Genomic DNA, 16955 nt, shown 5'->3' with positions numbered 1-16955 from the left:
ATTTTGTATTGAAGTCTGATCAAAGCTTATACTCTTCAGTTTATCTGACAGTCATTAAGAATCATGAGTTTTTTAAAAAGATTTTGAGAGAGAGAGAGAACAAGTGAAAGGGAGAGGGAGAAGCAGACTCCCTGCTGAGCAGGGAGCCCAATTTGGGGCTCGATCCCAGGACCCCGAGATCATGATCTGAGCTGAAGTCAGACGCTTAACTGATTGAGCCTAACTGACTGAGCCACCCACGTGCCCCAGAGTCATAAATTTTGGTGAATGATGAACAAATGAATAAAAAGCTTAGGTTCAAATTTGGCTTTTTAAATTACAAATCAAACTGAAGTCAGACAAAGGATATTAAAGATGTGAAAACTCAAGGGAATTCCTTATGATCTTTTTGTTCTATAATTCCCTTTCTGATCTATAAGTAGGTAATTAGCAAATTATTAAAGCTAAATTAATAATCAGTATTTTGAGTGCTAATTCTGTACCAGTTACTAAATATTTTCATTTTCACAATAACTTACTTTCACAATAGTCTCATGAGATATAAATAACTGTCATACCCATTTTAGAGATGAGAAAACCAAGGCATAGGGATGAAGTCACTTGTCAGCTAGGAAGTGTCAAAAATTGAATCCAGGTCAATTAGATCCAAAACCCATGCTTTTAAGTTATGTTATATTGCTTCTCAAGTATTTAAGCTCAAAGTTTTAGCCAAAGTTCCCTATTGTCTGCTTGCTAGTTCTATGCTGTTTTCAACATGGAACTGAGCATTTACGTAATAGTAGAAAATTATAGTTTCCTATGTTAGATTCATTTGAACTGCTGTATTTCTGTTCATATTAATGATCTTATTTTGGAAATATATATATTTAAAATAATGTTTTTATTGAAAATTATAGTCATTCAATTCTTAAAGTATTTTTAATTCAAGCATTTTAAAAATATATTTGTCTTTATAACATTACGTTTTAAAATCATATGTAATTGTATTCTGGAATAAGCATCAAGAATATATGTTTGCCCTTGTCAGTTAGGGATCCAAACTGAATATGTAATTTATCTGTAAAAAAAAAAAAAAAAAATGTAAAAGCATCAATACCTAGGTGCTGCCTGCACTGCTTTCCCATATATCAAAGAAAATGATAGGAAGACAGTTTTTACCACATAAGATTATTTTCTTGTTATTTCACATTGGAAAATATCTGAAGAAAGTTCACTGTGAAATGATTTCTCAAGAAAATTGTTGGCTTTAAAATGCGTATTCTAAATTGTCATTATATATATTTTTATGATCTAAAAAAAAAATCACTGTTTTGCATTGACCCTAGGGGAGGGATATAGCCTACAAATGTTATTATTATGAACAGTTTGGTAGCAAGGGATTTCACTTATTGACCTTAATGATAGCTACTAGGAGTGAATGTGAGTTCTGCTGAAGGTGACAGTTCTAAATGCCGACTGCACTGCTTCTCATTGAAGTACAAAACCACAGTGATGATAACACCTAAGATTCACACAGCACATTGTGGTTTGCCAAAGTCTTTTAACATGTATCATCTCATTTGGGCTTCATGATTCTGGAGACAGGTATATATTTTATGGATATAAGTTATATTTTATAGGCAATAAACCTAACAAATACAAATTAAGGATTAATTTCTCTAATTAGGAAAGTAAGACTGTTAAATGCATAAGGTTTCTGGGTCTGACGGTGATAGTGTTTCAGTAACTGTCTTCTAAGTGTTAATCCTGTTCTTTTGTCTGTCCTGTATCACTTCAGTAATATCAGAAAAAGTGCTTTTTCCACATCGGATCTTAGAATTTATTTGTCCTTCATTGATACCTGCTTAGAAGTTGCAATATGCTGCTCTTGTTCTGAAAGAGAAATCTAAGAATTTAAGTTTAATTTAAATTTGATTCAATTTAATTTCCCTGAATATCTGTGTGGTAACACACATACGTGTATTTGTATACATACGTACATATATATATCTCATATAATTTGGTTCTATTTCTCTTTGATGTGATGAGCAACCTAATGTCTTTGAATGTTTTATTCACGTTTATTAGTTTTTGTCGAATTTTTCTTTATAAAATACCTTCAGTGTAGCTGTTACTTGAATCTAAATTAAGGCTTAATTGTTATACTAAGTATTCCTTAAGATTAATTATAGGGAAAAATATAGTGGGAGAATTTAGAAAGGAAAATAAATGCTGGTACTGGTTTTCATTTAGGACCTGCAATTTATTCAAAATTTATTTTCCTGTTTAATGTATAAAATGCCACTTTGTGTCTTCTGACTTGTTAAAGCTCAAGACTTTTTTATACTGATAACTTCACTTAGAATTCACTATAAGCAGAAATCACCAGTGTCCTAATGCAGCCAGACTTTCAGAAATGTGGTGATGTCATTAGGAAGGCCAAAGGAGACAGTGCAACTTTACAAACTCTGAGATAGAGACATCAGGCTCAAGTCCCAGTGCCACCTCTCTTCAACTTGGTGACTTTGAACAAATTGCCTATTTTCCATGTTATAAAAAGGATCATAGCAATTTCTAGCTCACTCACACGTTCATTGTGTTTGAGAAATGAGATGATCTATGAAAGAGGTTGGTAAATTGCTCTATGATTTTTTAATTAGAACATACTTCAGAAGATTAATTCACATCACGCTAAGCAATTGGTTAGGATGAAATCCTTAAAAAGCTAGCTAGACATAAATTTGTTTTATTATTATAAATAGTAGCAAGTATGTGCTCACTTCATCCTAGGAAAAACAAATTGGAAGAAAAAAAGTGAATATTCATTTGAAATAAAAATTGCCTCAAAGTAAAAATCAGTCCTTCATCTCTTGGTTGCCATTCACACAAGTTTTACATTGAAACTCTGACCAACGTTTATTCTGTGCCAAGCGCCGCACTAGGTTTGGGAAGGCCAAGGAACTGAGCGAAAGAACTGAATGTTCGAGTTGTATCCTGATTAGTTCTATAACAGAGGGAGCGGCATTGATAGAAAGGCTGATGCTGTGTAAGCCACATCAGTCAGCACTGACCCTCTCCTAGTTGAACTGTGTTTCTTGGAAGAGCCCTGCATGTTCAGATAGCCCCAGTTACAGCAGGCTCGCATTTGCTATCCCAGCGCCGGGCAGCTTTCCAACAGAATTACAGATCATGTTGTGAGGAAGGATTATTGTGCTTATTTATTTTGTCTAGTCTCAAAACTTGTAGGTAATTTACAGTTAACTAGTTTAACAGGATCCAGGGCAAATGACATATATTAACTAAGTATAGTTAATTATAATTATACGCTAAATATAATGACAGCAATTTTCGTTTTTTAAGATACATTTTTGTAGCATCCTAAATTTTGGCTGCGTTTTGAATTTTACTTTCTTAGGGAAATGTTAGAGCTCGTTTGAGGGCATTCTTTTAATGCGTAGAATTTATATTACCTCTCATATCTGATCGTCTCATGTATTTTTCAAGACCTGTTTTCTAAGAGAAAGGCTTGCTGAAATCAGAGATAGTAAAGGAGAACTTTTAACTGGAAGATTAATTCAACAATGGAATAGCTAATTGCCTGTATTAATATGGATGTTCTGGAGAGAAATGTCACATACACTGAATTACTCCTTTCTTTGTTAATACGGCGTGACAATCAGTTATTCATTTTGTACTTACTGTTACATTTCCTTTCCTCTTAGGATTCAATGTGGGCAGGAGTGCTGGCGGGAGATCGACGGTCAGGGAGATTAACCGGGATGCTTGTCATTTTCCTGGTTTCCCAGTTCTTCAGTCATTCCTTCCTAAACACACTAATGTCCCTGCTCTCTATTTTCTCCTCATGGCATTGTTTCTGCAGCAGCCAGTTAGTGAGCTGCCTGAGAACCTGCAGGTCAGTGTGCCTGTCATCAGCAGCCGATGTAAGCAGGGTTGCCAGGTAGGAATTATCTAGTAAGGCGTAAGTGTAATGATATGTGCCGGAAAAATCACCGTATGGTGATGGGTTACTCTCAGTAAAACCAAAGGGATTCCATCCCTTTCTCACATTTAGGATTTGATTTGGGAAGAAAAATCTGAAGATACTATAGAAAACTTTCACAAAAAGAAGTCCTTTTTCCCTATTTGGTCTTTTTTTTTACTCTGTATGATCCTGTATGTGTGAAGACTGAGTGGTATTTGAATGGTAATCTGAAGAATTCGAGTTATGTGATTTTATCTAGAAATATGTCATTTCTGTAGAACTGAAAATAGAGTGGTGTGTATACCATGAATTAATTGGATAGGATTCTTAGTACAAGTTCTGATTACAAAAATGTTTTTAATTTCTTAAGGATAGATGACATCCACTTTAGTAAAACACTAAGGCTTTATTTGAAGACTTGTGGATATCTATATATAGCTTATGTTTGTGGCACTGCGAAGACTTAGGGATTTTTAAACTCAACTACTGTACTTCCATCCTAATGCCAAATGCTAATTCAAATCAATTCTAGTAATTGACAAAACCTTTTAAACGAAAACAAAGTCTGTACCCTTACATTAAGTCAGGATTCAGATCCAGCCTTAACAGAGTTTGGTTGGTTATGTAATTTTTCAAAATAAGCATGACACCATAGTCATAAAATGTTATATAAAACAGCTATGAATAAGTCTCTTAAACTGATTTTTATTTCGTCAAATCTTATCTGTATGTAACCTAAAAGTGAATTAGAACATTGCCAAGAGAGGGGAAATAAGTGAGTATGCTTTTTTAAAAGATCCTGCTTAAAATCATCAGTCCTATAATGTCATCTCCTGGCTAGTTAGCATGTATTTTCTTTTTGTTTTCATAGAGAAGAAAAGTAGAAAACAGTGTTTTTAACCTGGGTACCTAAGACAGGATGATACATAGTATTCTCTTTTCTTTATAAATGTAAAAATTTACAAATTTTCAAAATTTAGGAGGGAGGAATGCTAGGTCTCTCTCTCTCTCCATCATTGATCACTTTGAAAAAACCCTAATTAGTCTCAAAGAAGTTACAGAATATTAGAACTTGTGAGGGTCTCTAGCTGAAAAAAATTGACAGTGGCTAATCTTCATTCACTTTGACCTCTGTAGTTTGATTTAGATTCCATTTGGACATTTATCTTTGGAGTTCCTGCCTCCAGTGGAACTGTGGTCTCTTCTATCCATAACGTGTGCACAGAAGCTGCTTTTTTATTATTGGGGATGCTCCGCAGCATGCTGAATTCAGTAAGTTTACAGAAATACTTAAACCTGCTGATACTTCCTCCTGCCTGTCATATATTCTTTTTAAATAGAGGAATCCTTAGGTAACATGACTGTTATTAACTGCACGGTCTCTGGAAGTTCAGCCTCTCGGTTTTGTTATCTCTGCTGTAAGGATGGACTGTGTAGTTGATAAGACCATGGACTCTGGAGCCCTGCTTGGGTTCAGATCCTATGTCTGGTACTTAAGACGTGCTAACCTCTATGTGCCTCAGTTTCCTCATGTATAAAATGCTGGTGATAAAGAGAACTGATCTCTTAGGTTTGCTATGAGGATTTAATGAGGAGTTAGTATATACACAGAGCACTTACAAGAGTGCCTGGTATGTAGTAAGTGTCTTGTAAGTGTTAACTGATATTATTAGTGTCATAAAATGTATATTACAATGTATACATGTATGTAACGAACATGTATTATTGTATATGTCCTTGCAATATGTTATTTGAACTTTGAAAATCACTTTCATTTAAAGGTTAAAAATGTATTTGTGTTGTATTTGTTTTTGTTTTTACTATTCTAATTATTTCTAACTTAGATATGAAGAATTGAAAGACTAAGTGACAAAATGTATATTCCTATTTATCTTACAGGGATACTGTGAATAGTAACTTAATTTGCTTACACAATTTAAGATCACATTGTAAAAGGAATTACTAACTAGACTCTTTGGATCATAAGTACTGGCGAACCTGATTTAGTCATAACTATTCCTATGTCATCTTAGAAAAGAACATTACTATTGTATTAATTTAGAATGCTTTGGGACTCTTGTTTCGGCTCCTTTTCATAAACATAAAAATCTAAGTTAAAAAAAAAAGTCACTCCCTGGGCAAGTATCAGAAGATCGGTATTGTTCATATATATTCTTTTTTCCTTTTTTTTTTTTTTTTTTAAGATTTTTTTTGGGCACTTGGGTGGCTCAGTCGTTAAGCGTCTGCCTTCAGCTCAGATCATGGTCCCAGGGTCCTGGGATCAAGCCCCGCATTGGGCTCCCTGCTCGGCAGGAAGCCTGCTTCTCCCTCTCTCACTCCCCCTGCTTGTGTTCCCTCTCTCGCTGTGTCTCTCTCTGTCAAATAAATAAATAAAATCTTTAAAAAAATAAAAAAAAAATAAAACAAAGATTTACTTATTTTAGAGAGAGAGAGAGTGCAGGAACGGGGGTGGGGGAGGGGGAGGAGCAGACGGAGGAGGAGAGGGCAGGCCGACTCCATGATGAGCATGGAGCCCAACTCCAGACCAGAGATCATGACCTGAGCTGAAACCAAGAGTCAGACACTTAACCAACTGGGCCGCCCGGGCGCCCCCTTTTCCCATTTTTATCATCATCGTTATAGCTGTAGTATTGCTCTTAAGGAAAACACGCTCCTGTGTGTCTCCTCTACGCCCAGTATTCTGCTCTGACACCACTTCACGTCTGACACTTCTGGTCACCAAATACGTGGGGGTTTTGACACACTAGCTGAGTGTCCGATGGCTCAGTTCAGTGCCGATGCTGTCTACCTGGAGGTAGCCTCAGTCCCTCCCCCAGCACACCAGATGCCAGTCACAAGTCCACATTGTGACCTGTGCTCCTGACCTGCCAGTTATAGATTGGAGGTTCCCACGACTCGGGAAGACATTTTATGTACTAGATTACCAGTTTATTATAAGAGGTGCCTCAGCAACAGCCAGTTGGAAGAGATGCGGAGGGTAAGGTAAGATGGAGAAGGGCACAGAGCTTCCATACTCTCCACCTGCTGTTCTCCCAGCACCTTTGTGTGTTCACCAAACGAGCAGCTCTCCAAACCCTGTCCTTTAGGGTTCTTATGCAGGCTTCATTACATAGACATGATTGAGTCATTGGCCATTGGTGATTGAACTCCATCTCCAGCCAGTTAGGGGTGCAGAGCTTTATTTTATTTTATTTTTAAAGATTTTATTTATTTGTGAGAGAGAGAGCACAGAGGGAGAGAGGGAGAAGCAGACTCCCCACTGAGCAGAGAGCCCAGTGTGGGGCTTGATCCCAGGACCCTGAGATCATGACCTGAGCTGAGGGCAGACGCTTTAACCGACTGAGCCACCCAGGCGCCCGGGGTGCAGAGCTTTAATGCTAAAAGTTCCAGCCCTCTAGTGATGTGGTTGGTTCCCCTGGAAAGCCTCCATCTTTAGGGGCTTTCCAGAAGTCTTATCATTAACATTAACTCAGCCTGTGGTTGAAAGGCGTTTGTTATGGTTAACGAAAGACACCCTTTGTGGCTCTTCTTGCTTAGGACATTCTAAGGGTTTTAGTAACACTGTGCCAAGAAAGGGATGGGACAAAGACCATGATCTGAGCTGAAGGCAGACGCTTAACGACTGAGCCACCCAAGTGCCCTAAATAAATCTTCTTATTATAAATCATATCACAGTTGCATGTGGTTGAAAGCATTGTTCCTGTCATTTTACATATGACAGTATGAGGCTCAGAAAGGTGAAGTAACTTCCCCATCTTTTATGTTACTCTTAACTCTCACACAATGGAGGGTGGGACAGCTTTGTGGATAATACAGCCACGTTGGCAGCAACTCTACTCATGTTGATAATGATAAATAATCAAAATTACTGACTGAAGTTACTGAGCTGTGGGTACACCAATGAACAAACATCCTGTCAGTTTCTAGGAGTACTGTTTTTGTTTTAGCTTATTTCTAGATTTGTTTTTGTATATTTGCTCATGTATGTGGTTCCTAAGAGTTCTGAACCATGAACATCTCAAGTTTTAGAAAAGTAGTGAGTAATGGATTTTTTTTAAAGCAATTTTTAGCAGTGTGAGTTTTTCAAACATATTATTTCTTTTCTTGTCCCCATGACAGCCTTGGCAATCAGAAGAAGAGGGATCTTGGCTCCGAGAATATCCTGTGACCCTGATGCAGTTCTTTAGATACTTATATCACAACGTTCCCGACCTGGCTTCCATGTGGATGAGCCCTGACTTCCTGTGTGCATTAGCAGCCACGGTCTTCCCCTTCAACATTCGCCCTTACTCAGAGATGGTAGGAAAGGGGACAGGGCGGGGGGCAGGGGGGTGTCAAACTGGAAATAGTCTGCTTAGCGGTTAGCAGGATTTTCTTCCCAGTCTTTTAAGCTTCTGACCAAGTTAAAGCCTCACCTCTCAGTTATTTTCTGGTGTCTTCTCCTCACACTCTCCTTCTGCTTTCCCCTAAAATAGCAGTGAACCCTGCTTCCTGTTTCATTTACTGTATTCTTGCAAGTCCCTGGTTAATCACTTCCCTCTCCAAGTCATTGTGGACCCATTTCTTACTTTACGTGCTTATAGCTGTGTCATTGTGAAATGTACCCAGGTTACGGAACTCTGGTCAGACCAAATTTGTCTCCACTTTATTTATCTCAGGAATTAGGCATCTGCTGGACTTAGTCTTTACAAATTAATTATAGGAGTGGTTGTCTTTATACAAAAGTGAAATCTGTGTTTGTCTTTTTCGTTTAATCTTTCTTACTTTGTTCAGATTTTATTTTTTATATTCTGTACTAATTTAATAGAAAATTATTAGGCTATAATCATAGGTAGTACAGGTACCTCTTCTGTCCTTTAAGACAAAGCCCCCAAAACAGTTATTACTCTATATACTTTGGAATTTCATGATGTTTTCTCTTATTTCCACCACTTACTCTAGGGTCTGGAATAAACTACCTTGTTCACACTAATTTTTCTTCCATGTATAAAGGTGAAAAGCTCATTATAAAACTGTGGGGAATTCTAGGAGAAAGACAAGCAAAACATATGACCTGGCTTGTTTCTAATTTTTTTTTTTTTTAAGATTTTATTTATTTATTTGACAGAGAGAGATAGCGAGAGCAGGAACACAAGCAGAGGGAGTAGGAGAGGGAGAAGCAGGCTTCCTGCCGAGCAGGGAGCCCGATGTGGGACTCGATCCCAGGACCCTGGGACCATGACCTGAGCCGAAGGCAGATGCTTAACAACTGAGCCACCCAGGCGCCCTGTTTCTAATTTTTAAATCCTAAATTTTTTGGTAAAAACAGACCTTAGGTATCATCTCAACGTCTTTTCCTTGTCAGCAGCTTATAATCTGTCTTCTGGTCCTTCTTTTTTTTTCTGTTGGCTCAAAGTTGGCTCTGGTTTTCTCATTGTTTTGTTTAGTTATCTGGGGTTTTTTTAATTTGCAAAAATGGATCAGCCCTTAGGTGCTACCATTGTGCCAGATATTTATCTGAAATTCTGTGACATTTGACTTCTCAGTAGGTATATTTCAATATGCAAATATAGTCATTCTCATCATTTCATTTATTTTAAGTTCATTTATCCACAATAGAGATAAAATTCAACATAAAAATAGATACATGGTTGGGGGGAGGGGGATGGGTTATCCTGGTGATGGGTATTGAGGAGGGCACGTTCTGCATGGAGCACTGGGTGTTATGAACAAACAATGAATCATGGAACACTGCACCAAAAACTAATGATGTAATATATGGTGATTAGCATAACAATAAAAAAATTAATAAAAAAAAATAGATACATGGTTAGTGGCTGGTCAGCTTAATAGTAGAAAGAGCATGTGTTAAGTAACTGTGACTTATGGTTCCCAGTTGCTACCTTGAAATGAGAGTCAAATAAGCAAAGTGAAGTAATGTATTGGATAGCTTAATATGAGGTAAATGTTGAAGAAAAGTACTGTTGCTGCTATAATTTGGTTTTTAGGAAACATGGAAATGAAAATATCACTTAAAATCAAATACGACTAGCATATATTTCTGCTTGATTTTACCAGGTGACTGATCTTGATGATGAAGTTGGATCTCCAGCAGAAGAATTTAAAGCCTTTGCAGCAGACACAGGGATGAACAGAAGCCAGTCAGAATACTGCAATGTGGGCACGAAGACCTATCTGACCAATCACCCAGCGAAGAAGTTTGTTTTTGACTTCATGCGGGTCTTAATAATAGACAACCTCTGTCTTACTCCTGCCAGCAAACAAACTCCACTAATTGATCTTTTGTTGGAGGTAAAGACAAAAAAATGCATTTACATCTCTTTTGTGTAGTTTTTCTAATTAGAACATTAATAACCAAGCACATTTGATGCCAGATACCTTTCAGGTTTCATATTCTTCTGGGTTGTACAGGCAGAACATATCACAGGCTATGGAAATTTTTTTTTTATCTCAGATGTGCTATATCCCCTAATGGTTTATTTCTCTCCTTTACATTCCCATAAGCATATCCCTAATTCATCCTTTCCCTAGGCCAGGAATTGACAGACTCTGTAAAGGGCCAAATAGGAAATATTTCAAGCTTTGCAAGCCATACGGTCTCTGTGACAGCTCTTCAACTATATCATTATAGCCAGACAGCAGCCATTGACGGCACATAAACAAATGAGCACGGCTGTGTTTCAGTAAGACTTTGTCTATAGAAACAGACAGAGTTGGCCCCTGGCCTCAGTGTGCCACACTGTCTCTTCACACAGCGGCCTTGTCTCCTCAGCGTACAACTCCCTACTCCGTCCCTCATTGATCTTACCGCTCTTGGTGTCCTGTGCAGCTTAAGACATGGTGCATTGCACATAGTGGGTGCTTAATATGCACTTACTGAATTTTCCCCAAGGCAGCCACGTTCTGGTTGCCTGCTATTTTAGCTCAGACTGCTGTAACAAAATACCGTAGACTGGGTGGCTTAAATAACAGACATTTGTTCCCCCAGTCGCAGAGACTGAGGCGTCTGACATCGGGGCGCCGGCTTGGAGAGGTTCCGGTGCCTTCTTCCTGGCTGCCAGATGGAACTTGCTGTACCTGCTGTACTCCCGCATGGCAGAGAGGGAGCGAGCGAGAGCAAGCACACGCGCACGAGCTCTTGTGTTTCTTCTTCTTACAAGGGCACTAATCTTCTGGGCACTCCACCGTCATGGCCTCATCTGAACCTAATTACCTGCTGATGGCTCTGTCCCTTAGTGCCATCACATTGAGGGTTAGAGCTTCATCGTATGAATTTGAGGGGACACAGACATGTAGTCCATTGCCCTTGCCCATTCTTCTAATAAATGATATGAAAACGCTGATGCACCAGAAAATGAGCCCCATGTGGCCACACTGCTGGCTCTAGAAATTGGTCATCCCTGAAAACCAAATTGGTCATTCACCTACAAAAAATCGCAAAAGATCATAGAAAGAGAATTTAATATATGACGAGTTGCCTGTAGATTCATGTTCTTTTGGTCACTTCATATGAGTAGGACCATGCAGTCAGTCCCTTCCAGGGCTCTGGAAATAATAATGGTCTCTGAAGAGTCAGCGCAGAAGACTGACTGCTTGTCTCTCTGGGGAACTTCCCACATGCTTCCAGCCGTTTGGCATCTGAACCTGCACTTTCTCTGCTCCCTCTAGTGGCTAACACAGTTAATTTTTTTATTTGAAACCTTAAAACCACAGGAGATATTATCTCTTATTCCTGTGAAAATATCTCTGCTCAGTTAGTTAAAAGAAATTGCTAATGTAATTCAGATACCAGTCATGCTGAGCCTGTTAACCAGGGCCACAACGTTTAATATTGGCAGAAAAATAGTCGTTATCATCAGTAATTCATTTGGTAGGGTTTAAAAGCATGCCTGGTAGAGCTTTTCCTCGTTGAAAACTTTGAGAAGCAAGGTGGCTAGTATCTTAGTGTATCGGGTAGGAATTTGAAGCACTCTGTGCAAAATGAAATGGTGATCAGAACATAACAGGATAATAAAGTTCAAAAGAGGTGTGTGCAAAAAAGCATAACTGAGCCAAATAATAAAATACACATGTGTGGAATATATGGGGAAATAGATCCAGTAATAGCATTTTCAGTCTTGTAGGAATCCTAATAGCTAATTCACTAGCCGTGGATAAATGATATAATTGTCTTTTATTTTGGTTTTCTATATTTTTCAAAGAGAAGGTTTGATATAACATGTATTAACCTTGAATTAACGTTCTTATTGTTGCAGATAGTAATTTGCCCTACAGTGTAATTGGGTCTGATTGCACTGGGGAGTCAGGGGTGGCTAGGGTTATATTTCAGGGAGAAGCAGGGAATGTCAAGATTGAAACTCCCAGGTAGATTATAAACTCCTTAAAATTAGTGACCATCTTTCACATGTCTTTTAATCTCTCACAGAATTAGTACAGTTTTTTGGTGTGTTCTTTTCTGTATTTTTAAAACATTTAACTATACATCTTGGCAGTTCTTCTCAAACAGGAAGATATGATGCGGTCTAATAAGAGAGATACACATTGGCTTCTAAAAATTAACTTAATATTTTGAGGAGCTTCAACTCTACTACATTCTCTGTACATAATAAACGTATTGCACTACGTGTCTTCCTATGGTGTAAAAAAATAAATGGCAAGCATATGATTTTGAATGTTGGGATTATGAAGTCTTTATCTCTGAAGAAGTTCAAGAAGAGAATTATCATGTATATTTACCATTTACCTACATGAAGGACAGGGTTTGAACCAACTGATTTTCAGTTCAGTATACGTGAGGCAGGCCATCTTCACCCTTAACGATTGTTAGAATCTCACCACAAGATTATCTACTTACTTGACTAGATCTACAAAAGAATGTGTGAAATTATCTTTATTAGCGGTTAATAAAAATAAGATTTCCATTCATACAGGCTGACCAGAGTGTGACACTGAGGCCAAGTGCAGGGGAGACAGTGTGGCTTAATTGAAAGGGCATGGGTTTGGGAGTGAGAAATACCTGTTTTGAACTCTGGCTCTGTTATTTATTATATAAGCATTTTCATCTCACGGAGCTCAATCCATTCTCTGGGAAATAATCTATATACTGTCTCCCCTGCATGATTTTTGTGGGAGTTAAACATAGGTAAATCACCAGCAAAAACTGTCTTGAGAAATTAAATGTGTGCTGGGGATAGCTATGTGACCTTGGCCACTCTTGAGTTCTCTTCAGCCCTTCTAGTTTGCCCATCTTTCAGAGGGTATAAAAATAGAACGTGTCTCTCTCAGGGCTGCTGTGAGGATTAAATGAGATCCTACATTACAGTTCCTAACACGGGACCTGTGGCACGGAAGGCTCCCTCAGAAACTGCTGGCGTCGGCCCAGCTGTCCTGTAGCTCATCCCCCTCCCCCCCCGGGTCTGCTGTCACCACCGGGCGTCACATGGAGGGCCCAGGGACTTTGTGGCGCATGAATACCACCATGGCGGCAGGAGGAAAGTGCAAGGGAACAGATAGAAAAGGTTTTGGCTGTACCTGCAGGAAAGATAGTGTGTGCTTGTCTGATGCCGTAAGTACTTTTCTGGGGTCTCTGGAATTCATGACCCTCTGTTCCAGCCATCTTCTAAGAGACCTCCCCATTCATAGCAGCGTGCAGTCCACCCTGGCTGACCGTAGGGCAATAAACAGACAAAAAGTGGGAAAAGGGGCCAAAGAGAGCTCTGTAACATACCTGAGAGAAGAGATCAGCTAAGAGGAATACTTCAGCCAGAAGGAAGAAGCTCAAAATCCTCTTCTTTGAAGGGCTTCAGCCCATGACAGAAACTACAGAACACCGGAAGTCTTCCTCCCAGAGCCGTGCTGCCTCAGTGTGGGCAGCAGATGCCCTGGGCTCTCTGGCCTGTGCACACGAGGATTCTGCACGGCGTCTGCAGGCTGCAAAAAGGAGGCTATGATTCTTTGAGTACTGGTGCTGACTGGCCTCACTGTTTCTATAGGGAAGACGCCTGACAGCCACAAGCCAGAGCAGATCATAGTGCTCACCCTGTCCTCCTTCAGCCCTGAGCTCATCCCAGTTATCTGGTGTGGCCAACCAGATTTATCTAAAAGATTGACGAGGAGATTGTAGCAGAGTTGTTCGTGTGCATTTGTTAACTTCAGTATGGAGACTTCTAGTAAAGCTGGAAGAGTATGGTATAGCAGGTGAGGCCATGAACTTTTACCATCAAAGAAACTGAGGTTTGAATCGTAGTTGTGACTTAACCACTCCAAGCCTCAGTGACCTTATCTCTGAAATGGGGTGATAGTATCTACTTCAGAGAGAGATTTTTGCAGATTGAGATAATGTACCTAAAACTAAGCACTGTGTCTGGAACATAATAGTCCATAGAATGTTTTTTTAATAAAACGCCTCTGAGACAGCTGTGCATGCATTTATAGTCTTAAATCCTTTAAAAGTTAGGCTACAGTAAATCTCAGCAAGAACATTTAAACTCAGCAATTAGAGCCAATAACAAGGATAAATTCTGGGTCATAATCCCTCACATAACAGCTTCTGTGAGGGGATTCAGTGGATTAAATGTCTACTGGTGACTGAGCCAGCCTTAAATCCTTGCAGAATACAAAAGAATATTTCTTAATTAAGTAAAGATAAATGTTGTTGATGAAGCTACTTCTCTGTTCTATGGCCCCTCTGTTTGCAGACTCCAAAACTTTGTCTAGTTAAGATTTGATAAACTCTACTCATTGTTACTTATCCCATTAACCCACCTTTAGTTGTTATGATCCAGAATGAACACTGTCATCTTCAGGAATGTTTAAATCCTCCTGTAAATGGAGAACCTTACTCTGGTAAACTTTGATCAGCTGAAGCTCTTTGATAAAATGGTCTCTGATCTGATTACAAGGTAATCCTCAAAGATCTAATCAGTCTGCTTACCACTTACACATTTTCACTTTCTCTTCATTGGGCAGGGGTGGGGTCTCACTGTACCATCAGCATGAGGAATAGGCAGGGTGTGTGTGGCTGAGGCTGTCCTGACCATTGTGCTTCATCTGTTCAACTACACGGGAAAATTGATTAAGATTAGAAACGACATGTCCTTTACTTTTTCCCAAATAGATACCAAACCAAATTCCTAAACACTGGTACTATTTTCAGTGTTACTAATTAAGCCCATATTTTGTCATTTTAAAATAAATATGTCTTATCGGCAAAACAGAGAAATGTTTGTTGCAACTCTGGTTTAGCTATTAGTTTTCAAATCCCTAGAATAAGTGCTTTGATTTGAATTATAGAATTTAGATTTTAACTGCTCCTTTAAACCCTTTATCAGTACCACCTTGAAAATCAGAATAGAAAGAAATGGGTTTTTTAAAATGGCACAGATTTTAATATTAAATGAAGAACAGTAGACTAAAGCCTACTTTTGTAACATGGTCATAAACATATTTCCAGATCTGTCTATTCAAGGATCTGCAAAACATCAGTACTATGCCTGTATCTAAAACATCCAGATTTCTTTTTAAGAAAATATTTTATGTCAGTTTGTTGAATTGTTCAATGCCCAACTCCTACCAAAAGCTGGCTAAAACTACTGGCGTTTGAGGATGACAAAAGGATCTTTCCCACCTTTTATCCGCTGGGCTCCCAGTGCTTTACCACCCACCTCACAGGTTAGATACTTGACATTTATGCACCTGGATTATATTACCCTAATTACCAATAGAAATGCCATCTGAGGACTGTAGTTTAACTTTGTGCCACAAGCTTTTATTCAAGATAATTTTTAAAATCATCTTTGCACTGTATAAAACCCTTATCAAAGGTATTACCTATAGGGTTATCATTGTCCTCTTTATAAAAACCCACAGAGAACATTCCTCTAAGAACAGTTTTAGGAAAACATCCTTGCTGACAATCTAGTGTGCTTCTTTTTATAGACAGTAAAAAGCTTTGTAAACCATATCATCTTTTTTTTTTCCTCCTTCTAGATACTAGGAAGCTCAGAGCTAAATTGTGTGCTTAGTTAACTTTTTGATATAAATATTCCCCTCCCCATTGACTTTACCCCCTTGATTACTAGATTCCTGAGGTTTTGTATTTGTTTTAATGGCTTTATGATTTTATCAGTATCTCATAATAAATTGCCGGCTGTCTTTGGAAGTGAGGTATACTAGTAGATTACCAAATATTTATTAAATTCTTGTAATGCTTAGAATACTCACGCTCTACCCATGAGTAGAATTGTTAGGTCAGAAGTATGTATATGTTATCCTTTTTTGTGGGGGGGGGGGAGGGTCAGAGGGAAAGGGTGAGAGAACAAAACATATTTGTGAGATGTGTTTTTGAAGGACTGAATTCAAAAGATGATGTTTCACTTTTGCTTCTTTTTAATTCTGTGGTCAGAAAAATAAAGCATAAGCATATCTACCATCTCTCGTGTCATATTATTTACCAATAGGGTTTTTTTTATGTAACTATGTAAGTATGGTAATATAACTATGATTGAGCCCTTACCTTTGTTTAGTTGGTTGTTTCTAATTCTAAATTTCATTGATTAGGCTTCCCCTGAAAGATCTACAAGAACTCAGCAAAAAGAATTCCAGACTTACATTTTGGATAGTGTGATGGACCATTTGCTTGCAGCTGATGTCTTATTGGGTAATACTATGTTTTATTTTCACTTTATAAAAATACCTAAAATCACTCTTTGTCTAAACTCCAAGTATATCTTCTTTTTAATTTCATCTTTTCTGTGCATTTTTCCTTCGTATTGGTACCTTTCTCTAATGAGAAAGAGGCCCATCTAGCTCTTCCCATTGAATCTGGGATAAAGAATCAACAACAGGAAGTACTTTAGTTGCTTGTCCACATCTGGACACTCGTGTGGCTGGACGAGGACAAAAAGAGAAACAATGTTATAAAAACCATATTACATAAACCGGTCACATTTCTACAAATGTCTAATACTTTTAA

The 16955-nt window shown here is 38.3% G+C and overlaps 1 protein-coding gene across 5 annotated transcripts in view; it reads left to right on the top strand.

The window, feature by feature from the left end:
- WDFY3 (WD repeat and FYVE domain containing 3) overlaps positions 1-16955 on the top strand; it is a 237613-nt gene that overhangs the window by 160298 nt on the left and 60360 nt on the right. For 4 of the 5 annotated variants that reach the window (XM_025887611.2, XM_073891881.1, XM_073891882.1 and 1 more), the window contains 5 exons: positions 3702-3937; positions 5099-5233; positions 8102-8281; positions 10040-10273; positions 16541-16640. In XM_025887611.2, coding sequence (XP_025743396.1) covers positions 3702-3937; positions 5099-5233; positions 8102-8281; positions 10040-10273; positions 16541-16640 — 885 coding nt within the window. The remainder of the gene's footprint in view (positions 1-3701; positions 3938-5098; positions 5234-8101; positions 8282-10039; positions 10274-16540; positions 16641-16955) is intronic. The other variant, XM_073891880.1, reaches the window with a different exon arrangement.

Source organism: Callorhinus ursinus, unplaced genomic scaffold (assembly GCF_003265705.2).
Source record: "Callorhinus ursinus isolate GAN/ISIS: 27379988/994484 unplaced genomic scaffold, GSC_fseal_2.0 scaffold4, whole genome shotgun sequence".
Classification (NCBI taxonomy): Eukaryota; Metazoa; Chordata; class Mammalia; order Carnivora; family Otariidae; genus Callorhinus; species Callorhinus ursinus.
Note: the sequence above shows the minus strand (reverse complement) of the source record. Positions and strands in the feature narration are given on the sequence as shown.